This window comes from Taeniopygia guttata, chromosome Z, assembly GCF_048771995.1.
Source record: "Taeniopygia guttata chromosome Z, bTaeGut7.mat, whole genome shotgun sequence".
Lineage (NCBI taxonomy): Eukaryota > Metazoa > Chordata > Aves > Passeriformes > Estrildidae > Taeniopygia > Taeniopygia guttata.
Window position 1 is genome coordinate 79,026,227 of NC_133063.1, and position 25,507 is coordinate 79,051,733.

The 25,507-nt window shown below is 38.2% G+C and overlaps 1 protein-coding gene across 1 annotated transcript in view; it reads right to left on the reverse strand.

Moving 5' to 3' along the window:
• The window catches only part of FBN2 (fibrillin 2), a 116,322-nt gene extending 91,041 nt beyond the window's left edge, over positions 1–25,281 (reverse strand). The window contains exons 1-6 of the mRNA XM_030258070.4: positions 24,907–25,281; positions 24,057–24,139; positions 20,585–20,683; positions 19,999–20,094; positions 17,648–17,743; positions 3,713–3,910 (exon numbers count right to left, since the gene is read on the reverse strand). Coding sequence (XP_030113930.4) covers positions 3,713–3,910; positions 17,648–17,743; positions 19,999–20,094; positions 20,585–20,683; positions 24,057–24,139; positions 24,907–25,130 — 796 coding nt within the window. The 5' untranslated portion in view covers positions 25,131–25,281. The remainder of the gene's footprint in view (positions 1–3,712; positions 3,911–17,647; positions 17,744–19,998; positions 20,095–20,584; positions 20,684–24,056; positions 24,140–24,906) is intronic.
• Positions 25,282–25,507: the final 226 nt, after the last annotated feature.

Here is a 25,507-nt window from a genome sequence, read left to right on the forward strand (position 1 = left end):
TATTCTGTAAACCTCGACATGGCTTAGCAACATCTAGAGAGAAGATGGTTCCAGCATTTATTGATGCACAGCTCCCTACTGAGTAAAATATGTGGTGCTGGTCTTCTGACCCTGGGGCCTCAAAATGCATTTACCACACACAGTGTGCCTGTGCCTTTTTTGTCACTTATTAACCCTTAAATTAAGTTTCCCGTGTCAGCAGAACAGTTGTTAAAAATCCACTGTGTGTCTGAAACAGTTTTAGAAGTCGAAGATGTCAAGAAATAGTGAATTATTGGCAGCAGCAGCAGGCTATGAACACCTCCCTGAAACAGGAAAATGTCACTGGAGGCCTGAGGTGAAGTAAATTTTAATCTCTATCAATTCCACCAATTTCTTTCAGTTATTTTAAGATGTTGAGCTTTGCTGAAGCTTAAAGAGCCAATCCAAATCATGCAGTGCATCATATTGACATCATTTTTAAGTGTACTTACATCATATTTAATTGTTAAAAAAGCAAACAGATTCAGCTTTAATCCTAACTTAAACATACATATATGCTAGAAAACTGATGGGGTCTTTTTTGTCAGTATCACCTTTTGCTGAAAACCTAAGTTTGTTTTATTACATTATTGGTGTTTTGGGACTGAGAAAAGTCAAGTAGAAAAAAACTATTTTATTAAAAGAGTGTATTTTATCAATTGCTTCCTAAATAGTAGTTTAGGATATAAGAATTTTTTTTTTCTTAAAATACAAGCAAATTGAAATGAAGCTTTTTTTAAATATCTTTGACAGTTAGGCTAAACCACACAGAAATTCCAGCATTATTAATTATCCGCTTACACTTTTAAATCTCAATCACATTGACACAAGAAAGATATTACCATAAACAGCAAATTTGATTAATAAATCTGCAGATAAAGTTCTACATACAAAAGTTCAGTATGTTACAGGTGAAGCAGAATGCTTCCATGTGTTCATAGTCTAATATTTGGTAAGGGAAAAAAGATTTTGCACTTTTGCAGAGTTTTCTCTGAAAAATGCCTATGGGATTTGCACAGCTAACTTTAAACATGCACCTTCCTTTTCTGATCTGTGGACTATTTCTCAAAAAAAAAATGATAAACCAAAAAAGCTCAGGAAAAATAAATCCACTCAGATGTTACACACAAATTTCGGAGCTTTTTATTTATCATAGTAGTGACAACAATTACCCAAATTTAAAAAACTCTCTTTAATTCTGCTTGGAATATGTATGGGGAGTTTCCTTGTAATTGATCTGGCATGTGGGAGCTAAAAGGTGACTTGGTCATTAATATAATGGAAAACTGTTGGTTCTTCCTCTGCATGCTAGAAAGCAGAAATACTGCACACAACAGAATTAATACCATACCATTTTCCCCAGTTTTAGTAATTATTTTCACAATAACAGGACGTGATCCTAGACAACACTGTCAATATTTTCAGGAACTCAGACACATTAATACCAAGCAGCAGATTAGAAAAAGAAATCAGTAATCTTCATTAGGAAATTGAAGCTCCGCCTGTCTTCTCTCTCTTGTCCAGTTCACCTCAGTGCCTTTAACATTTAGACAGTGTATTCCTACCACAGAAGAGATTTTCTCTGATTTTATCTCCTGTAATGCATATACGCACATAACCATGTCAGCAACAGAGAAAGGAAGAAGAATCTTCCTATTTTCAAAATCTACTCAGCTGTGACCACTCCTCCCTCCTTAGAGCAAAAAATTAACTGCCTGCAGGGAAAGGGTGTAGGTGGGAAATGGAGCTGTTGAGGAATGCAGGGAGGAACTGAAAGAACATCCAACACAGGATTTCTCCCATTATGCTCCTCCCAAGGCCATGCAGCAGTGGCAATAAAGCTCACTCAAGCAGAACACTGAAGTTCCTCCTGCCTGAATTCTTGGAATGAGGGATGTCTGAACAGTTAAATACCTTTTTAATACATGAATTAATAGAAACTTCCAGGGAAAAAAAAAAAAAATAGTCACAACCAAACAATTTGAATTTTGATTGGTTTTACTTCTCTCAGATTTTTTTTAAACTTGTTCAGGGTAATAATGAATCTAACACTACTACTACAATGTTCTATACAAGAACATTATCCAGAAAACATAATTAACCCTCAATGAGTTAATTAAGGGTGCTAAAAACCAATTTAAGATTGAATCATGCAAACCCTTTGCAGAATAGGAGCAACTTCCTGGTTGGGAGTTACATCTTGTCAAATTCGGATCTCTAACACATACTGAAATTATTACTCATTTTCCAACAGCAAGGCTTGCAAGTTCCACTGATTTTGAGTTGTTTTAAAAATACCAAACATCTGAAGTGTGGACTGAGTGAGCCTGCTCTCCCTGATGTATGACAAAGTACTTTTAGTGAATAACAAAGGGGTTTGTGTCCTCAACAGAAAGAAAAGCACTGAAAAGCACAACAGATACATCTGTTTGCCTCTAAAACCCTCAGAGAAAACATTTGGTTTGCTCTGTCCTTTCTCTTGAGGATGGCAGAGCACCAGAACAGGCTGCCCAGGGAGGTCTGGAGGCATTTCAACCCCACCTGGCCACACTCCTGTGTCCCCTGCTCTGGGTGACCCTGTCCTGGCAAGGGCTGGACTGGATGATGTCCAGAGGTCCCTTCCAACCCCAGCCATTCTGGGATTCTGTGATCTTATTTCAACAGACTCTGCACTGCCATGTGGAGTTTGGAAAGGCACAAAGTGCCACGTCCAGCCCCTTCCTGCATCCAGGTGGGATGGTAATTCATAACAGAGCAGACATGGTGCTACCAACCTTCTCACACCGCAGAGCTCAGGTGAGGAGGAGTTACCAGCACTCAGAGCTCAAAAGGAAAAGTCTCAACTGCTGGAAGGCAAAGATTCTGTGAAATAAAGAAATTCTGCCCCTCCCTTTTCCCCAGAGAAAGCCCAAGCATTACTCATCTATGCCTTGCCATCACCTTGTAACGTTGTGTGCTAAGCCCAGCTGACATAAATACAATCCAAGCTCCCTATTTATCAATTATATGTCAAAAACGCAGCAAAAATTGCGGCTGTTCAGACTTCCTTTGTTTACCCATCACACAAAGTCGACTACCACATTGTTTCTATGCTCCCCAGTGGAATTTAGCAACATGGTTAAACGGGTAACTATTTGCCACAGGGAATATACTGCCAGAAAAAGAAAACACAACTATTGTGGACATGGGTGATAAAGAGCACCACTGATCTCTCACATAATTCAAACAAAGCCCCAGGAGCTATGCCAGGGTCAGCCTGGCAGAGCAGTTTCAAGGACATTTTGTATGTGGCCAAGTTATACAATGGATCTTGACGTGGAGATTGCAACATGCACTCCTTCTGTGGCGCACTGTTTCTGGTCCTGACACTGTTGTGAAAAGAGTGCCTAAACCACATTAATCCCTTCAAGACAAATGGCAAAACACAAACTCCTAGCTGTGACACAGGAGGAAAAACATCACCAAATATTTTTCCTCAATATTGATTAATAATCACTTTTTCCAGGCACTTTAAGCTTTGCTCTTTAGGTCCAGCAGCAGAAATCTGCAGGCAGCAAAGCACACCTGGATTTTATCCCAAAACACAGACCACACACAAGGGAAACAGCCACATTTCAAGGGCACTGGAAGGTTTTCAGGGTGATTGCCAGAGGTGGGAGCTGGCACACGGAGAATTGCAGTCAGGGCTCACCTTGGCAGGCGCCAGTGCGGATATTTGGGATGAAGCCGCGGCGGCAGGGCTGGGGCTGGGCAGGGCACATCTCACAGGGGTGACCCCAGGCTCGCCCCACGGTGGCACAGCACAGGGACTTGGTGCACACAATGCCCGTCAGCTGGCCCTGGCACATCTGCTTGCTCACCTGGGTGAAACACGGGCCTGTCCTGTAATCTGGGGGAAAAAAAAAGGAAAACTCGCTGTATTATACAAGGCATCATACTAGCAGTGTCGGAACTCAAAATGTCCCTCAGACATTTTTAGAGGTTCCAGGCCTTGGTCAAAAGCATTTTAGACCCTGGCAAGCAGCTGAAAACAACTGTGATCTTGAGTTTGAACCATAGAATGAATTACCAACTTTGAAAGTAGAACAAGCAGTCACAGAGAGTTAGATGGTATAGTAAAAGTAGTCACAAATTAGAGGGAAAAATTTTTTAGTATTATACAGGGGGGTTTTAACACCTGTACAGGGGGGGTTTTACTTTGTACAGGGGCGTCAGGAGTTCTAAGATGAAAGAAAGTGGGCCTGATCCTGTTCTTCCTCCTTCTTCTTCCTTACCTCCATGTTCTTAGTGATGTTGGCATTTTTCTATTAGTTTAGGCTGGAAACACACTGTTCAACGTAGATGACAGATATTGACACATTATTGTAAATATAGTACACGTAATTTCTAGTATATAATGTTTGTACCATCCCACTGAGGGCAGAGCCCCGCACACTGCCCTGCAGGACAGAGCTGAGGCAGGGCAGCAGAACATGTTATAGATAAGCAAAAATAAACAACCTTAAAAACAGCACAGATGAACTATGGCTTCTTCTTTAGCAACGAAGCAGAAAGACAAAGACTTTCTACAATCTCAAAATCACCAATACCCACAGATTCCGACATAGCAGCTGTAGAAGGAATTGTTCTTTAATCCAGTAGATACCTGTATCAAAAAAATTCCAACGAAATTTATGCTGCATCACTGCTTACAGAAATCACATGACACCCACCACTGAAGGCAATGAATTTCATCTTTTTTCATTTCAATTTTGTTTCTTTCAAAAAGATACAACCAAATGAAAAGCAGTTGGACGCAAAATTGCTCCCGAGCATTGACAACGCATCCAGTAAAACCCACAGTAAGCAAAATAATTTTACAAACAAGCAAGCAAACAGAAGACAAAATTAAGCAAACAAGGACTGGAAACTGATTTTCTTGCTTCTAAGCTACTTCCTGGTGATTTATAGGAGGGAGCTACAGACCACAGCAGCCACACAGTTTTTCACTCCACATTGATCAAGATGCATGCCAAAAGAGTCAGAGAATCATCATTCCAACTGGAATTCCTGTTCCAAAATAGTGCTACCTACAGAGCTCTGACTGGCAAACCACCTTTTATTTTCAGAAGAAAACCATGAGACAACACAGCCAGTCCAAGCTGTATGCAGTACACTGAATAAAACACAGAAAACTACATGAAAATATACTTCTCATTGAATTTCTGTGAAGAGATAGTTCATTAACACTGAACCTGTATAAAGAGAATTTTTTTTTTACATTATGAGTCAATGCAAACTGGGGTCAACAATTAATTGGAATTCTCTAGGAATAAATAAAAAACACCTTGTTGCTCTAAGCCAGATTTCACATCCTTGTGGGAACGATTAAAAAGAGACAGGGGTGAAAAACATAAGGAAAGCTTTTATTCAGACTCAGTCACATGAAAGAAGGCATAATAGTGGAGTGAAGGCTGCTCAAGCTGCTGTTGCATCATCTTTTTTCTTTTTCCCTATCAAAAGCAGGCTCCAACACTGATATGTGGAGAACACAATGTCTTCCACACACTTTCATTCAGGTGCAGCTGGTCCCACAACAAGATGTAAATGGAAAACCCTTGCTTTCTATAACTTGATACTTTCACCCTGAAAAAATAAGAGCTTCAGCATCTTTGGAAAGCAAAAAAAAGGTCTTCCCAGTGAGATGTTATACTAAGCTTCCTGGGATCTTAAAATGGAAGTTCAAACATAAATAAATGTTCTGCTCCCTCTCTTTGGTAAGGGTCACTCAGGTATCAGTCTAGGAAAGACTTTTGCAGCTATTTATACACACTGGTAGTCAGCTGGGCTTTTGACTTTATTTAAAGTCAATAAAGTGCACAAGCACAGGAATGCCTGATGATAAAATAAGATTAGAAGATCTTAAACACTCAGTAAGGCATGCCAACTTTAGTATTTCTTGATTATCAATATAAAACAGTCTTCAAAGTTACCCTCTGAGCTTCCCCTGTGACCATCAAGCCACAAAAATGGCACTTTTAGCAAAATAAATACATGGTAAAAAGAAAATCCTGTCCTTGCTCCACACACTCAGAGTGTGCACCTATGCACAGGTGCCCACTCATGCCTTAATAAACAGAAAATGCATTAATCTAATGTTCAGATTCTGTAACCAAACAATGTTTATCAGCATAAGCCTACAGTATGGTTTCTATTCAGAAATATATTTTATAATATTAGCATTTTCAAATATTACAGTAATTTATTATATTATTCTTAAAAAGTGCACCCATTTTAAAAATCTTTACTTGTTTAGTTTATCCAACATGAAGGCCAAAGGTAAAGAGGCTGATTAGTGGCTGCTCTTCTATACTATGAGGAAAATATAAGATTTTAAAATACAAAGTGAAGGCAAGCACTTTTAGGTTAAAGTTCAGCTGTTTACACAAAGATCTGAAGTCACACAGTAAATTTTACATGTGGGAAACAAATGCAATAAAAATAGATGCTATTTTGAAGATACTTTGTAGCTTCAAATGAAGCTGTGGATTTGTTTCACACAGCCAGTCAGATTATATTATTATAATGGTTGATCAGACCTTAAAAACTCCCATTTATGGATCAGTCATCTTTCCCATATGGGTTTACTTGTCTTGTTCTTAGGTGGTTCTTCATTTGTTCCTCTGCCAGCACTGCTGATGGAATAATTTTGCCAGAAAGAGCATATGTTGAACATAAGTTATAAATAATTTATTATTCTAGAAAGGGCAAATGCTTTGGTGAAATGAGGTGATCTTCAGCACATGTGCTACACAGTTTTGGTTTTTAACTTCAGAAAATTGTATTCAATATTCACACTGACCTGAAAAAGACAACCTTTGTCAATAACTCAAATTGTTAATATAATTAAATTTAACGAGAAATCACACCATGAACTTCAATATTTAACTATGCTGCAACATTTCTCTTTTGTCAAAAAAACGTATATTTTGTGTTCTCAAATGGGACTATCCAACTATTATGGCTCTTGGGATTTTTTTCCATTATTCCTTTTCAAAATTCTAATTCTACCTGTAATTAAAATTGACTAGTTCACAGGAACCTGAGACAAGGAGCTGCAATGTTGAGATTTCTAGTCCTGATTCAGTACCTTTCTATTTTAGTTTTTTCCTGTTCCTCTGGCCAAACAAATGATTCAGATGAAGGTGTAAAAAAACCTGCTGTAAACAGATATGGAATATTCTGTTTGCCACATGTCCTCTGTGTCTAACATCCACTAGCTAAAATCCTGAAACACAGTGTTTAACATCTGAAATACCAGCTACTGTCACTCAGGACAAAACATTAAAATATTTTGTACACATGTAAGTATCCAATTTATAAGTGAATTTTGTCAAAACTCCTGCCCTTAAAAATTTCACCTCTTCCCAGGTAACATAAAAAAGTGAGGCATGAAGAAAAGTAAAAAGGCAACTATACATGTTGGAATGTCCTTTGCAAGCCATCCAAAAGAATGTTAAAATTTGAGTTTCTTTTCATGGGGAAGCACAGACTGAAATTTTAAATGAAGGCTCTCAATATCAAAATACTATTCCTGTGAAAAATCCAACAGGGGTGCAAGTACCAGTCTCCTGCACCCAGCCTGCAGAAGGGAAAAGCACAGTCACAAATATTGTATTTTCTGTCTGTGAGCACTAGAAAGATTTAGCAGGAGGGAACAGTGAAGTATCTTCCATTGTTTTTATTTTAAAACAACCCCACAGAACCATTAGTAAATAAGGAAGCAATGCATCTGGAAATGAGCATTTTTAACTAGAAGCTACTTAGAAGATTGGTATTTCTATTACTAAAAACAAATACTGAAAATATTAAGCACGTTCATCATGAATCACATCAGGATTGAGTAAAGGAAGGTGTCTGAGACAGGCTTTCACAGCTTCTGTCAATCAAAGAACAAGACCTAATACCCTATTAATGAATTTCACTTCCTCACAAAGCAAATTTGCCTTTCATTGGACTTTTTAGAGAATCTCACTCCCCTAAGGAAGATTTACGAAATATTAAGGAATAGATGAGAAAATAAGTAAGTTCAACTTCCATCACCTCACTTTCAGACTCAAGTACAGCAAATAGATTACCATTATTAATTATTAATACTAGCATCTCAAAAATCCATTTCATCCAGCAGCATTATTAAATTAACAATCTAATTCATTGGAGCTGAATGCTGGAAAGAAGTAAATGTTGCCAGCATTACCAGGAACTTCACTCTCTTCTAAAAGAAAAATCAGCACAGTAAGTGGAAGCCCAAGAGGCTGCATTCAATGTCAGGGAACCTCCAGAGTGGAGACATTAAGTCTGTCCTGGCAAAACCTGAGGTTAAATTCACCTTGCTAAAAGCTACTCCAACAGGAAACAAGATGGAGAAACAACTGTCTTTATTCCAACTCTGATAGGTGGCAAATCTCCTCGTAATTTCTGCTAACACTCAGAAGTCTCCAGACACCTGAAATTGTTTTTGGCTGCTTGTTGCAGAACTTGCTTGCTGATTACTGAAGAGATTTTTCAATTGAACTCTCTGAATTTTCCCCTTTGCAACATGAAATCTTCATGTTTTGATAAATGAATGAAGCCAAGCTTCATCTTCCTGCAAGGGGAAATTCCATGGTATTCCATGGATTCCTACCATGGGACCATCAAGTCTGGAAGAGCAAGGCATGCCCAGTTCTCCCATTGGTCCTGGATAAATGACAGCACTGCCCAGACCTTCCAAAGAAAAGGAGATCAGGGCTTTCCTTGACAAACTTTTCATGTGAGTATGAAAGGGTTGGCAATACTCATAAATGTCTTTGGGTTCAGACCACAAATCTCCAATTTATGCATATATAAATATTATTATTCTTACTCAACTCCAACATCTGCAGATCATAAGTCACAATAATGCAAAAAGCTATTTAAACATTTTAAAAGTACATATTTTTATTAAATATTATCTAAAATTTATCTTCCTTCAATGTTTTGATCAACTTTATATGGATATTTGGAGGGTTTTTTCACAGTAAATGCTTAGCTGCCAACACAGAGTACACAATAAGGGACATTTCAAAGGTAACAAGAAAGCAGATGAATTGTACTTGATATAAATCAAAAGAATTTTTTTCAAAGGTGACATCCAAAAAGTTATGGTAAAAAAGACTGCTGGCTGGAAATGAACAAGGACTCTCCTGGAATATGAAAGGGAGTTGGCAGTGCTATTAATTTTCTTGGAAAAAATAATCTGTGGGCAGTCCTGCTATTTAGACTCAGGAGTTCTTATAAACCTGAATAGTAAAATCAAAGCCTCCTTTCCTTGACTTTTTCTAAAAATCTTGTGTGTGAAGTCCTTAGTTAAGTATCCAATAACATCATGTTTATTGTTAATATTATGATCACAAAAGTCTTTCAAACGTTTAAAATTGTTGCTAACTCAAAGCTGGGACACATCCCCAGCAGGTTCTTTAGTCATTACCTCAAGTGGTCTATAAAGTTTATTTTCATATGTAATAGAGAAGAAGAGCAGCTTAGTGGAAAATGGTTTTGAACATCAATGGTTTGGACTTTTTGATACAGCTGACAGTTTTCATTTTCAGGTTGAAAAATTTTATTACTGTTCTAATGGTCCCATGTGACCTTTTCTGACCAGCTCCTGTGATGCAAAACTTCCCATCACACAAACTCCTGTAACTGAGTGGGTAACTTAACAACCCACACTTGGCAGCTGAAATAGAAGTGGAGGGCAGCTGTAAATGAAAAAAGGAAAAGCCACAGGTTCAATGCAGGAATCTTGGTAAGCTCTAGCAGCTTTTAGGAAAATTCCAGGATCCACCAGTATTTCTGCCATGTCCATTCTAAGTATATTCTAATTTTCCTCTGGCTGGAACAGCAGCAACTCTTTTCCAAAAGCAACAACTCCATTGTTCACACAGACATTTTTATATAATTGGTATTATGACAGTTTTAAGCAGATAAAATCTTAGTGTAGCAATAACTGCATTGTTAATACTATTATTAATTAAAAAGCAATTCCTTATGCACACCTAAGCACATGGGGGGTGGAAATGGCAAAGTAGCAGATAAACAACAGTATTTCTGAAATAAAAGGCAATTTTGTCTAATCGAACATTGAAGAAAATGCTTCTAATACTTCAGGACACAAAACATTTTGAAAAGTACATATACACACACAAAGAAACTACAGAAATAAAGAAACAGGGAAATACTCCACTTTTGTCATTTATGGAATTCAGCACCTTCCAGAATTCAAGTATTTCCTTAAAAACTTATTGAAACAAAACTTTTCCCTGTGTACTGAAGCATCATACCCTGACTGACAGAAAATTTCAAGCACAGAATAAAAGCTGGGAGAGAAGTATTCCTGAATTTTGGTTTGGTTGGAGCTCCTTGTAAATGCATATATTTCCTTATGCTTCCACAGGGCCTGCTATTATAAAAAGATAGCATGAGCTGGGACTGATAAATTCCCAACACTTAGCACACAATGTGACACACAATGAAATACAGATCATCAGTCACTGCAAGAAGTTACAGCCTGAATCACCCCTAGGCAAATATGAGACAAAAAAAGCGACAAAATAATTTTTTGGGGCTTTTTGAAAGATTCAGCAGTTTATACCAACTACCATAATATAATGTTTGTACATCTTTGCTTTACAGTATATAAAGCAGTGAAGGAACCTTTTCATGCTGCCTCCTGCTCCTTCCTCTCGTGTTTCTCCTTCAGAAATATCTTACTCATCAAAACCTGTATACTGGAAAGCCAGGTAGATGCACATTAAGCTCTTAATTCTTTCACATCCCAGGAATTAAGAAGCCAGTATCTTACTCTGTGCATGCAAAAATATGCTACTTTTCTTGACCATAAGATGGAAACTTGAATTACACTGTCCACAGGCTTTTGGCTCCCTGTTCCGTGAGGTCAGTGCTACCCGGTTCAGCCTCAAAGGAACAAAATCCCAGAATCAGTGAAGAGGAAAACTGGCAATTTTAAGACAGGACACCCTTTTAAGAGTATTGCTGAAAAAAGAGGGAAACTATTTCATAACCAACCCGTGTGTAAATTACAATGGCATGGAAAAAGGCAAAAGGCATTCTCAGGAGACCAGAAACCCTAATAAAACTACAGACACTGGAGCTGAAAACAATCTCCTTAATTATTAACCTAAGTAGGAAAAACAACTGTTTCGCGCATTACCCTTAATAAAAAAATTAAATATATATGTCTATTTAAACTGCAAAAAACATTTCTTCAGATGACTGTCTAGACTGCTGTGATAATTTGAGTTCGTAATAAGCTAAAAACCCAGCCTGCTACTATTTACTAGAGTCCTGTCTCTGTAGAGGCAGAAACACAGTTTCTGTTCTTCAGATCTTTTGGGTATGTTCAGCAAAACCAAAGGGCTTTAGAAATTTACCTCTTGGGCTTATACAAGATTTTCAGGGAGACATTATAAAGCTGAGTATCTTTTCACAACCAAAATATAGGAAGGAAGATAACTTATATATCCTCTCAATAAAGAAATAATTTAATCCTGTTTCTCATACAACAGGATATTAGTCTGAGGTGGAATAAACCAGTTTACTTTTGGCACTCCTTGATTTTGCAACCATGGATGCAACGTGCTCTTGACTGGCTTCAGCCAAGAAAAACCACTCTTGATAATACCTGAATTACTCTTTTCCATACATATTTTATTGTAGCAACTACATCTTTTAAAATTCTGCATGATTAATGCTTTTGGAGACTGACATGGTTGAAAATTTAAAGCAGATCCAATTTACAGATTTTTAAGCCTTAACATTTAATTCACTGTAAGGGAGCTTAGAATGCCTATATAAGCAATATATAACATTAGCACTTGCTGAATTTGACAGAATGTTTTCATATTTACACGAGTGTTTCAGAGATTTTTGCACTTTCTTTGTTAAAGGCACTTCCTGTGGGCAAGTGTCTCAACTTCTTCTGATCTCTAACTTTCCTAAATATCCTGAAAAGAGATCAAGATCTATTTTTTCCTGGATATCTCAAAAATTAAATAGCTTAATAAAGTTAATAACTTTTTTAGTTTTCAGAAGATATAATCTTTTCTTCTGACACTCTAACAAAGCCATCATGGCCTTGCTCAGGTCTTCTATTTTCTCTCTCCAAGTCATTCAAAAAACAGAAGGCGACATTTTATTGCATGTGACAAAGAGAAAAATTTTCACTGAGAAAGGGAAAAGATAAGACCAGAGAGAATTTTTCAAAGGCACCACCTTCCCTCGCCTCTGTTTTTTCTCACTCACTCATGATTTTGCTTCACTGCTCTATATTATCAGGCCCTTGTTTCACTTTTCACTGAACAATCTTTAGATGGAGAACATAAGTTACTCTAAGTCCTAACTAACACATTAAAAACACAGTATTTTGTGCTCACTCCTAGACTTGTTCCTCTTGTAGATAAGAGGAAAAAAACTACTTTTCAAGTGCAGATTTTAGAAAACACATATATGAAGAAAATATATATACTGGCTGTAAGTATAACGTGTAACAATTCTGGTAGTTCTTCCTTTCTTTTCACAGTTCAGGGCACCACAGCTACAGAGCTTCCCTTTAAAATTATTTAAACCAGGGGAACATTCCCTGTTCCATTGGTTTAAATAATTCTCAAGCCATTGAAAGAGGTCATTCAAATCTGTATCTTCATTTATTTTTGCAGACCTACCTTAAAGGCATAAAACCTGTGCTTTTAATTCCAACACAAAGTGCAACAACCCTACTTCTGTGACACTTTGGCACCTGCCTGTCCCATGCTTGAGCAAACTGAGATGTTTTGAAGACTTCAAGCACTTCAAAAGCAGCAAAACTGCTGCATTTAAGTGGTTTTACCTTTTTCTTTTGCAGGTGCTAAATGAAGAGTCATTCACATACTGGGATTTAATTAAAAACTAAAAGAAGGATGATGTGGGCTAGTATCTACAGGCCAGAACCTGCACCAGGAAAAGGAGCTTGGTGAGCAGTGACTGCACTTAATTGTGTATGTTATTAACACCTGAAAACACCTCTACCCTCAAAAACAAAAATAAAAAACAAACAAAAAACAAAACAAAACAAAACAAAACCAAAAAAAAACAACAACAACAACAAAAAAAAAACACCCAAAAAACCCAAAAAACCCCCCAACAACCAAAAAAACCACAACCAAAGTATCTAACAATCTAACAGATTATTCCAACACAGACAATCTGATCTACTGTCCTGTACCAGGTACTTGCCTGATAAAGCTTTGCCTCTTACTGCTGCAGGTATTTGCAATTATTATCTCTACTATTTCCAACAGGAACAGAAGCATTTTTAGTCTAAACTGAAGCTTCTCTTGTTATAAAAACATGACCATTGCAGCATTTTGCTTGCAATCAGCCTTCAGCTATGTGTTGAAAAAGCTGACAGAAATGCTTTCTAAAAGAGAGATAAAAGTAGACAAGAATGGCAAAAGTTGCAAATCTTAGGAAGATTCACATTTTATAAACTACTGCTGACTTAGTTTTAGCTCAGAACTTAATTTATTTTAGTTAAATTAGACTTCAAGTAGATGACTTAACACTTGTATTTCCCTCACTGACCATGAACATCCCCTGTGAACTAACCCATCTAGTTTTTAGCATGCTACAGTAAAATGTTTTACTTTTTTCCTCACTCAACAGGCCTTGCACAACTTCTTTATGAACTTGCAGAAAATAACTCAAGACCACATGTTCCACTTCCCAAAGGCTAAAACTGGACTGAAGATTAATTAAACTGATGTTTAGCAGATCAGTCTTTCACTTACTGTACACTGAAAGAAAAGACCATAAAAAAAAAAAAAAAAAAAAAGGAAGATTATTAAAAAACCTCTATTCTGGCATAGGATGACAGCAGCCATTAATAAAGGGAAAAGATTAAAAAAAAAAAAAAAGAAACCACAGCAAAAATAAAAAGCTACTCTCCCAAGACTCCCACAAAAAGAGATGAGCTTGCTGATCAAAAAACCATTATTTCTGTTGAGCACTTCATGGTACTTCTAGCACCAACAGATAGGAAAAGCTGTGTAAAGTTAAGAGGTCTTCTAAATGCCTGTCAGAAGTAGTTTTTTAAGGAATTACATTTTCTGTTGCCTCATTTAGACCTGATTGCTGTCACTTAAGCACACATAAGCACCTTCAGCAACACTACAAACTAAATATATCTTGTATTTCTTCTTTAAAACAAAACTGTATTTGAGAAGTATTGACTCCTATACAAATCTGTGTCAGTTTGCCGTGCTAGCTTAATTTTTTTTTAAGTTAGCACAGCAAACTGCTATTATATAAACACTGTTATTAATTTTAAACACATGTATTATCCCTAAACATCTCTATAACCCCTGTGCCCATCAGCCCATCAGTGTGTGCCCACTTCAGTTCTGTGTTATTCTTTACTCTTTTGCCTCAGTTACTGCACACTAACAACAATTCAAATGAAGACACTTTTTGCTTCATCCTACTTGTTTCTCATATGAGCCATTTCATACAAAGTAAACAAGAACTGTTCTTCTACTTTCTGTATGGGATGAAGGCAAAGTTACATCAGCCACAAGATTTTCCTTTCTCACTTCTTCTTCCCTTTATCCCATGATAAAGAAGGAAGAAAATATCCCTGGTCTTCCTCAGCCCCATATCTCTCAAGATTATCTATTTTTAAAAAATGCACAGACCACAAGCAGTGACACAACTATTATTTACAATGTTGAGAAATCAAAGGAATTGGTCATGCTTGGAAAAAAATTGTCCTTATATGCACAACTGAGAATGAGGCCTCTTATTTATTATTGTTTATTGCTGTTTCTTTTTTCCATTCTTTTCACTCGGAAAACTCAACTGCAGAAATTTCGACATCCTTTTTTTTTCCCCCCCCTTTAAAACAACACACAAAAAACTCAGATCTTGTGTGCTTACAAGCCAAAGACCAGATTTGACAGGAAATGTAAGAGGTCAGCGTACATATCAGAAAAAGCAGGAACTCCCAAACAGGTTTTTCTCTTTTTAACCCAGAAGAAAGCCTCAAGTTAAAACCTCTGATCATGCCAGTCATCAGTTACTGCTCAGCCCCTGTCTCCAGCCCGGAAATTAGTCTGCTCAGAGCCCAGACAGCTGAAAAACCAACCACATTTTATCAATTTTATCATACAGCTTAGGCTGGGAGGCCAAGCTGAAGGAAACCTACACATGTTCTGTATTAGGAAGAAAATACCTAATTTTAAAGAACTTAATTTACAGAACCATAAAAAATGTGCATTTAAAACACCATGATGTAAATAAAAATTACGAAACAACATCTCTTATAACTTTGAGGTGATTTGCAAGGGAAGTTCACATATCCTTAAACTATAAAATTTTACTCAGAGTTATGAGCTGCTGCTAAATTCAGTTTAAAGTTAAACCACTGAGACACTTCTTGCTGTAAAATATTACAGGCAGCTATGGCAACCCACAGATGAAGAAATCACTGCATTCTGCTATTTATTGGAAAGCATAAACCATTACATTAAAAGCATAAATTACAAATTACTGTTGAACTAAATAGGCATTTAAGGCACCTTTCACAGTACTTTCATGTGCTCCACCTCATCTAAAGCATAAACAAAATGAGCTTTTAGATACTTTTTATAGTTATTATTGAGATATACTATAGGAGTCGTCTTTCTTTTAACTGAATAACAGTAAAATAAAATAGTGAATTCTTTATTTGAAAGCACTATGCAACACCAAGATTAGGAAAAATTTTACATAGCTCTGTCAAAGCTGTAAAGTATACTACATTACATGAGATATATGAAGTAGTTATTATATATGCTATATATTATTGACAGTGACAGAAGGAAATTTGGCTTACTACCTCCAGTTTCAAGCAATAAAATGTAAACCTTTAATTGAAATAACTAAATTTTCAATTACCCACAAAAGATGAACTCTTGCAGAACAAGAGCACTCTACAAAAAATTGAAAACCTAGGACTTTCAAGGAGGGCTGGGAAAAAAAGGATGCCAAAACACTGATGTTTAAATTTCTGTACAGGGCTTGAATTCTGCAGCTAAAGATTTCATAATGAACGGTAAGAAAGCAAACCTAAACCCTTTCATCATCACAAAAGTTAAGTTGCAACACCTACATGTAGTAGAATCTTTTAAGCTTTGAAGGTCAAACTATTTAAAGTATAAATATCATTACTAGAAGCTCTGAGCCATCATCACAGCTGGAGTCTGTCACATGCATTAATATGGTTCCAGAGAACAGAAGCAAATCTTAACTAAGAATGACTTTTTTTTTTTTTTTTTTTAATCTGGGACAAAAAGCAGGATTGCCAAATTGTCTGGAAATAAACAAACAGCTATTATGAATGCAATCAACTAAATTAAAAAAAAAAAAATTTGAATATTGCAATTCTATCATGCTATAGTTCAGCTAGAAGTATAATCCACCTTAGACACGCAGCCCAGACTGCAGAATTTGCAATAAGATCCATCAGAAGTAAGACTCAAACTATAAATTACCCTAGCCTTATCCAATCCTTTGAAAATCCATTCTAAGCAGAAAGACTTGGTAGTTTTTTATTTTAGACATTGTGCACAGACATGTCTCTGAATGGCTTTAAAACAGCTCTAAATAGTAACAGATTTTTAACAAAATACTATTTCCTATTTCTCCACTAATCAAACTATGTATGATTTGAGTCCTTGTGCTTGCTTCAGAAGAAGCAATTACAGGAAATGGGGTAAAGAGAAAACTGTAAATCAGGTTTTAAGAATGAAAACAACAAGCTGGAGACAAACAAGCTGATCCTTTACGTTTCTCTCATGCTTGTGATACCCAGTGGATATATAAACCAACCTGGAGTAGCAAATAGAAACTCCTTCTTTTTCAGTATTTGGGTTTTTAGTTCCTTTACCTCCAGGGAAATTATTCCCATTTCACAGTTAAAAAATGCTAAAATAAAAATTTAAAAACATAAAAAAGGTGCAAGAGGTTTCTCCAAATTTATGCTCACAGCTCTGAGCATTTCACTGCCGAATTTGAAAAAGGGAATTCCACAGGACTCCCTTCAGAAGCCATCTCTGAGATGTATTCTGGAATAAGAATGGGTTTAGGAACAGATAGGGTAGCTGGTTATTTTTCAGTCCTTCTCTGACTTCCTCCCAACTAACTAGACCAAATTACTTCCCAAGTTCCTCTTATGAAAGAGGTGTTATATAGAAAATAAATCCTTAAATTACCTAGACTTACCCAATGCCAACACCACCAGCAATTTTGCTGGATTGTAATTTCATGCAGCAGAGAGCAAAAGACATCTAATCTTTTAACTATTACATGAAAAAAATATGCAGCCTAAAGGAGCTGAATTTCCTACCAATTAGGTTTTGGACATGTCAATTTTTAATGTGTCTGCCAAGCTAAAAACGAAAAAAAAAGGAAGACGTTTTCTAAAATAACAAATAATAAGTGGTTTGCTGAAAGTTTACTGGCTGAAAATACATTAAAACACAGCAATTTTTTTGTATACAACTACTCAGAGACTCCTTCCTTAAATTTCTTTTACCTCTTTGGCACTGAGGGCCGGTGAAGCCGTAGATACAAGCACAACGATTGGGTCCAACACAGCGTCCTCCATTCTGACAGCCACTCTCACAGACAGCTTCAGACAGCAAAACAAGCAGAAAAAAAGGTTAATAATGCCATGGCAATGGCATTTCAAGATTGACATACGCATAATTTTAAAAATATTCATTTTTCTCCCACCGCTCTAAGTCTTCCTAAACCTGAGGATGGAGCTGATCTCCCCACTGCCACCTCCACCACGATGGCTGTGCAAGACAAATTCCATCAGTACCTGCTGGCAGCGACTGCAAACAGCTGCTCAGCACAGATTAACAGCACATGTCCAACTTCAGCGTGTTTTAATCAGCTCTGCAACTCCAGCCACGCATGAGAATTATGTAAGAACTTATTATCCCTCGCTGAAGTTACCTATCTATCCAACCTCAACTACTTTTTGGGCATCTTAGTCATAACAGCAACAAATCTTTGGAGAAGAGAAAGAAGTCCAAGAGGGAGATAATCATCTCTGAGCTGATGGTGCTGGAAGGAGGAGTAGTGTTTAAAAGCGAAGGTAAAGAAGTACCTGCTTAACTCATCATTTTTTACCTGAAAAAACTGTGTTTCTTAAAAAATCCCAACCAAAAAAAAAAAAAAAAAAAAATTGTGGTGAGGGAGGAAGCTGGGTGGGGTGAAAGGGTTATAAATCCACAGTACATTTAGATGAGAAAGATATTTCACTGTTATGGGACTTCAGAGCACCCACTCATACTCTTTACCAGTCTGAATCAAGAACAAAGACTTCCTGCCAGACCACTGAATTTTTTCAGTTCAAAAGGAAGACAGTTCTTCAGAGAGGCTGAAAAACACCATTAAAAGAGTGCCTTAACTAACTCATTTTAGCTACTTTCTGACTCATTACTTCAGGTCATTGCTTCAAAATTGTCCAAATTTAGCACATGTTCCAAATCAAAATATTTCAGATATAGGACAGTCACAAGATTTTTAGAACTTCAAATTTTTGGTCTCAAAGTCATGAGGCTGCCTTCCTAAACGTGTCTCCTCAGTTTGGATGTGGTATTTGTTACACATGTGAGTATCCAGGGCAAAAGACACTCAGAAACCAAGAGAAGGTAATTATTTCAAACTGAAAAAAGGTACACATGGCTCCTGTATCATAGTGGAGAGGATAAAATATACTGTTTTGTGGAAATGTGATAAAGCCTTACTTCTTACCAAGATGCACCAAACAGCATTACCTTTTCCTGAGAATGCACACATAAAATGAAGATATTTTGCTTCGTGTGTTATATCACTGAATTAATGGACAACAGCACTTCAGCAAGACAATTAAACTCATTATATACAATTAATTTTTTCTAAATAGAAATCAAAACATAATTACATTTTTAAGACTGTCTAAAAGACAAATATTCATAATCCTGCTTGAAATTTTAAATACATGATACACTGAAACCAATCTCCAGAGTTTGTTCAGATTTTCTGGATTGCCTCAGGGTCACAGATGAATTGAAAATTCAATCATCTTTTTATTTGTTCACTGGAAATTTGCCTTGTCTGAGAGCATTCAGGTGCTGACCCAATATTTTAACAAAAGTAGGAAAGGACCAGCAACCCTTAATACAAAATTTCACTGTGGCTATGATCACAGATCATGATTAAACCTATTAGCTAAAATTTTAGAGTTTTATCCAGTTAAAGCAAGAACAAGACTGTTTTCCAGCATTTATAAAAATGACTATGACAAGAAAAATATCTTCCCCAATATTCAGTCCATCTGGTTTTTGCAGAGCTGCCCTGTGTCTCTAGTTCTTTCAGACTGCTTTATGCAGTTAATTTCTCTCCTAATTAATAATCAGCTGACCTCAGAATACACTTTGCATCTTTCTTCATCCCTGTAGCCTTTAGGGACTTTTATTGTTTGCTAAATTGCTACAGGTTGTAAACACTGTGCTGTTATAGGTAAATAATTCACATTCTAGTTTGTCTGCCAACCCAAAAAGGCACACAATAGCTTGAACCATATTTAATCCATTTTTCCTTAGACTAAGTAGAAAACAGAAAAACATTCTTCAACCCAGTAGCAGGACTGTTCTGAGGCAGAGGAAACTTTGTTAAAAGAGAATAAAACATCTGTATGAAGAGTGGGATGCACAGTGATGCTGCTCCCCGAGGGCTTCCCAAAGCCCCTCGGTGAATCCCATCTGTAACTTGAATTTTAGAGAACACAAAATCATCCACGCAGGAAATGACTGCCAGACAAGCAGCACACCCCAAACCAAGCATTTCTTTCAGGTGTTTCACTGCACTTCAAGCAAACTGGCTGTGACTTACGCTGCTCACAGTGGGCACCAGAGAAGCCCTTCTGGCACTGGCACTGCTCATCCACGCACGTCCCGCCGTTCCTGCAGCTGATGCTGCACTGCTGGGCTGCAAAGAGACACCCAAAATCAGCCAAAAATACCACACAGGAATGGCCTTTTATAGCCTTTAAAGTAGGATCTGAATGATGGGCTTTGTACCATCTAAGTTACACGTTTTAAGTGTACACTCGTGGAGAGGTTTTCTCACGTTTTCCATGATTATGTTGCAACTTGGAGCTTTCAACTGCATTGGAAACTGTACAATCGTAATTTCTGAACAAAATGGACTCAATGAAAATGTAAATACCACACACATTCATTTGTAAACTTCCTTCTCTCTTTAAGGATATTTTATTTAACTTTGTCACACAGAATAAACAGGTACGTGTGGTATAACAAACCTGACCAACAACTTGAGGCGTTTCACCTAAGCGCAATTTACATTTTCATATGCAGTAATGAGAAGTTATTTTTAATGAAGTTGGCATTTTTGTCATTGAAACTTGAAGAGAATGACTTTCAAAGAAATCTCTAATGAAGACACAGTAAGTCCTTACCAGGTCTTGCTCCACACGTGGGTGATATCTGCCCATTGGCACAAGTGCACATGTTGGGACGGGAGCAAAATCCATCACCACAGCTATTCCTGCAAATTGCTGAGGAAGAACACAGAAAAAGAGTGACAGGGATTAACAGCAACCTGAGGCTTAGACTTGAAGGAAAAAAAAAATAAAAGCAAACAACAACACTTAAAAACTCACTTCATTGTGACAGCTATTACACATGCAAAAATAATTTTAAGTTAAATAAAGCTAACTGAATTTTGGCATAATCAGTCTCTCTTGACAAATCTGAGGACAAACAGAATTAGATCAGGCATATTCAAACACTGACCCGACCACTGAAACCAGGTAGTCAAGCCTTTCCCCAACTAGAAATACCAGCCAATCACACAGGCAATGTAAAATCATTAAAAATACATCTTTTAGACCACAAGATCTGTGAGAAAACGTTACCAAGAGCCCAAGATTAGAAGGAATGGAAACAATGCCAATTTATGCTATGAGCTTCACTCTTATAGTCACCATTTTGAAGGCATTTTAGGGCCTTTCTTTTCTCTTTTCCTAAGATTATCTGCCCTTTGCCCAAAGCAGTTTTGTGGTGTTTCCGTACATATAGTTTCCTGCACTCAGATAGCTTCCACACTTTTATTGAAAAAATTTATTAACCATAAAATCCCCAGGAAAGCCTATCCACCCCCCACGTGTGTCACATGCCTGACCTTGTGCCATCCCCCTGATGACCCAAAGCCCTGCCTTCCCTTCTCACTCACCATCCAGAACAGCTCCAATGAAGAAAGGAGTGACAGAACCACAAAAAAAAAAAAAAAAAGATCTAGAAGTCAAAATTAGTCTAAAGCAGATCCAGACTAATATATCAAATTAATCTCCTCAAGTAGCAAATGAATCTAAGGAGAGCCTGAAGCAGTAAGAGCCACTATAGCACAACACATAGTGGACTTCAAAAATACACATATCACGGAACAGACAACTTGTATAGCAAAAAATCTTCAAAACCAAGCAAACACCACCACCAAAAAAAACCCCAAGAATCACAGTTTCTTTTTAAATAGGCCTAGAATTTTGTGAGAACCAAATAATCTGGCAGCACATCTCCACTAAAGGACTACAATGGAACAAATACCTTGAGGAGATCACATGTCACACCACTCTTTGGGCATCAAAAAGATGCAAAATGCGTTGTCTACATTTATCATTAAATTCTGCTACAGTTATGTCCCAAACGTGAAGGTATGACAGGTCAAAGAGTTTGTGGGATTTTTCTGTTTAGCTGGAATTACAGACATATCATGGTCTGGCTTAAAATACTATTCCATGAGCAGAAGTAAAAGTGAGAAACAGGACTTGGATTTAGAGCACTTGACAAGCACCAGAAACAGGGTTGGTTTTCTATACTCCTGTTCAGTCCATCTTTATACACCACAATGTCAATCTCCTGATAAAGCAAGGTTTACATTTAGTCCATTTGTTAATTTATTATCCATTAAGGAGTAATTTTTTTACCAACTGAAAGCCCTAGACCTTAAGGCATATCCTAAATATGCTTTCATCAGAACAGTGTGCTCTGTATAACGAAAGAGTAAAAGCAAGCAGACCTTTGGTTTTTAGATAAAATACCACTTTTAATCATAAATGTGCCACAGACGACCAACAACCACCACCACATCATCAGCTTGAAACACTGTCAGGTCAGCCAGAATGGTTTCTTTTTCACCTACCACTGGCTCACAGATTTCTCCTCATGAAATACCACTTTAAAATCACCAGTTGCAATATGCATCCATTATAATCAGCACATCTCCAATAGGAAGTTTGATAGCTTGTCCAGCATCCTGTGCAGGAGGCTTTTTCTAGGTGAAGAACTCTAGCTAAAGGGAATGTCATCTTCACAGACACTAAATGTGAGCATGGAAATCTGTACGCTTAAACCTTCACCAAAAGTAGAAACAGAAAATTGTCACAGACAATATTTGGTCTGCCAAAATCACTCACCCTAGAAACACGTTAGAAAGTGCAATTTTTGTTTCAGTTGCTTACAGCAATTAGGATTGCTGTAAGTAAGCAGGCAGGAGCTAAAGCATGTCCTCTGTGCACATAAATTAAAAATAAATCAAAGATTATTCTGGATGTGGAGAATATGAGACCAAGGCCTTTAAGAGGCACTGAGTCACAATTTAAAGGGTATCTTGTAAGGATTGCTGAAAGCCCCTTACCACATTTGTGCCAGACCCACAGCTGAATCTGAAAAACCTTACAATCAACAGTATAATAGGCAGCCTAAATTCTTCTTAAAAGCTCTACTTCAATGTAAAGTAAGTCAGTATTGAAAGAGCTGGTAAATGTGAACAGAACGTTTTGAGGAACTCCTTGGATACCACAGTGACATTAATAAAAGGATCTTCCTCTGAATGGCACCATTATCCATTTGGCACCATATCCTGGGAAATTCTGGGTCAGTTTGAGGTGAAAACAAGTGTTACATGGCACAGTTATCCCCAGTATTAGCTAGTCAAGTTTAACCTTGTAAAACCAATAGATGTGAATAGTTGAGGTAGGCTTGGAATCATAAAAAAAAAGCCATCAAAGGTCAAAAGTTTGTCAGACCTTGTCTTATCACTCTTCCCTTGCCCAGTTTCATCCTGCCTGCCTGCAGTTTATAAGATGGAGAACTACAAACACCTCCACTGCTTACATAAAGAGCAGTACGTTCTTGAACCTGAATTCTGGAGTTGAGCGTACTTATTAACAAACCAGACAGTGACAGGCTAGATTAAATGGCAACACATTAAAAATTTAAGGTCTGAAGGAAGCATTGTCTACTACCAGCTGTTACCTAACAGAGAGAAAGTTAAACTTCATTTTCTGTTCCATGGTAAGAAAATGTTCCCAAAGACATCATCCCACCAGAGTAATGAGCACATTCCCCACACACACAGCTTTTTTCTTTTTTCTTTTTTTTTTTGCCATGCCATGTATGTCAAAAATCACAACCAGCCAGCAGCCAGCCTACATGCCTGACAGCCATCAGAACACAACTAAAAATAACAGACAAAAGAGTAAGCATCCCAAGTGTAAAGAAGCTTTCTATTTGATTGCAAATTCAAGTTTCAGACAACTTCAAGATCTAATTTGACTACATCAAGACCTTTAGGCATTTTTTCCCTGTTACTACTGTTCAGTATTTGATTTGACAAAGTTTTTTCCTTAAAAACCTGGTGGAGGTGTGTCTCTTATGAACATCCCAAGGTCATTGGGCAGCCCTTCAGTTACAAGGAATGTGAACATCTTGGTTAGTTTTTTCTTTTCCCTTCCCTTTTTTCTGTTATTTCTAAAAATAACACAAAACAGAACTGAACTAGCTTTTCTCATGGTGAATAAACAGTGGCCCATAGAAGAATATTGACTTTTATTTTTACCCCTTGAGCAGTAGAAGTGGTCAGACACTTACGAACAATGCACTGATTTCCTCCAGAAAGTGTTTTCCATCCAGGGCAGCAGTAGGAGCGGAATCTAGAACCACAGACATTTGGCCTGCGACACAGACAAATCAATAAATGTATATGGGAAAATAGGAAGCACTCTAAAAAGAATTTAATATTTTATATACACACACACGGGAAGAATCCAGCTGCATAAAACAAACAAAAACTGTATAGCGAAGTTGTCTATAAAAAAAAAAAATCCTCCCTAAAGCAAAGAAATCTTCCTCCAAGGTATTTCATTTTGGGTTAGTTCAACTGATTAGTGTAAAGAAGAGAGGTACATTAGGCAAGAGGAGGCCACATTTATCCTTCTTGCAACAACTGAGGTTATGGAAGGGAGGAGTTTGAATTTTCTTTCATTCAAAGTCTGAGAACTGCCATAAAAACGGGCTTCTTGCGGTCATCTGACGGTAGACAGAAGGGATGCCTGCTCATAAGGATACATAAACTAACTCAAAATATCAAGAAGTCCCCGAAACATCAGAAGAAGAAAACCAAACCGACTCTGCATCGCTTCTTGGTAGAAACCCACCAAAAAAGTGAGCGGCAAAGCATCTCAGCATCGGAAGACGCTGGACCAAGGGAGCCAAACGAGGTCAGTTCGTTAAGATAGGCCCTCCACAAGGTCTGCTTTTAATTAAATCGCACTAATTAGGAAGCCAGATTCCCCAGGCGAGCTTAGCGAACTGCGAGTCCTCATCCCCAAAGCGGCACCGGGGGCACTCCGGGAGACCACCGGCGATGGGCTCAGGCTGCGGAGATGCCCTGGAGGGGGCAAACAAGCGGCGGGGAAGGGGGTTCCAGCCTGGTCCCTACCCTCGAAGCGCATCCTGCTGTCCTCGCCGGCGGACCCGGCCGGCGGCGCTCCCGGTCCCGTCCTCCCGGTGCGCTCCCGGTGCGGATGGAGAGCGGAGCTCCGGACGGATCCGGGGCTGTGGGTGATGCCTGCCGGCCTCTCCCTGAGCACACAGCACCAGGCAGCCCAGCCACAGCGACAGGAGGCAGCAGCAGCGCTGTGCCCAGAGCCGCCGCCGCCCCATGGTGCGGCTGTCCCGGCGGGGAGCGCCGGTCCCGCACCGGCCCCGCTGCGGTGCCGAGCGCCGGGCAATCCCTCTGCTGGAAAATTCAGCCGCTGGAAATCCGCCCTGTGTCCCCCCAGCCTGCCCAGAGAGGCTCCACGCTGTTCGCACCCTCTCCTCTGCGAAAGGAGGTGAATAAAAGCAGAGTAGGTTGGGGTTTTCTCTGTCTCTCTCTCCCCACCGCCCCTTCGCCGCAACAGGATATCCAAGAGAACCGCGGTGGATTTTCCCTTAAAAAAATGAGCCAGACGATAATTAAGCGCGGCTAAATAAACGTGCTGAGAGAGAGTGAGAAGGGAGCGAAAAGCTCCTGCCCAGAGCCAGGGGCGGATTTACAG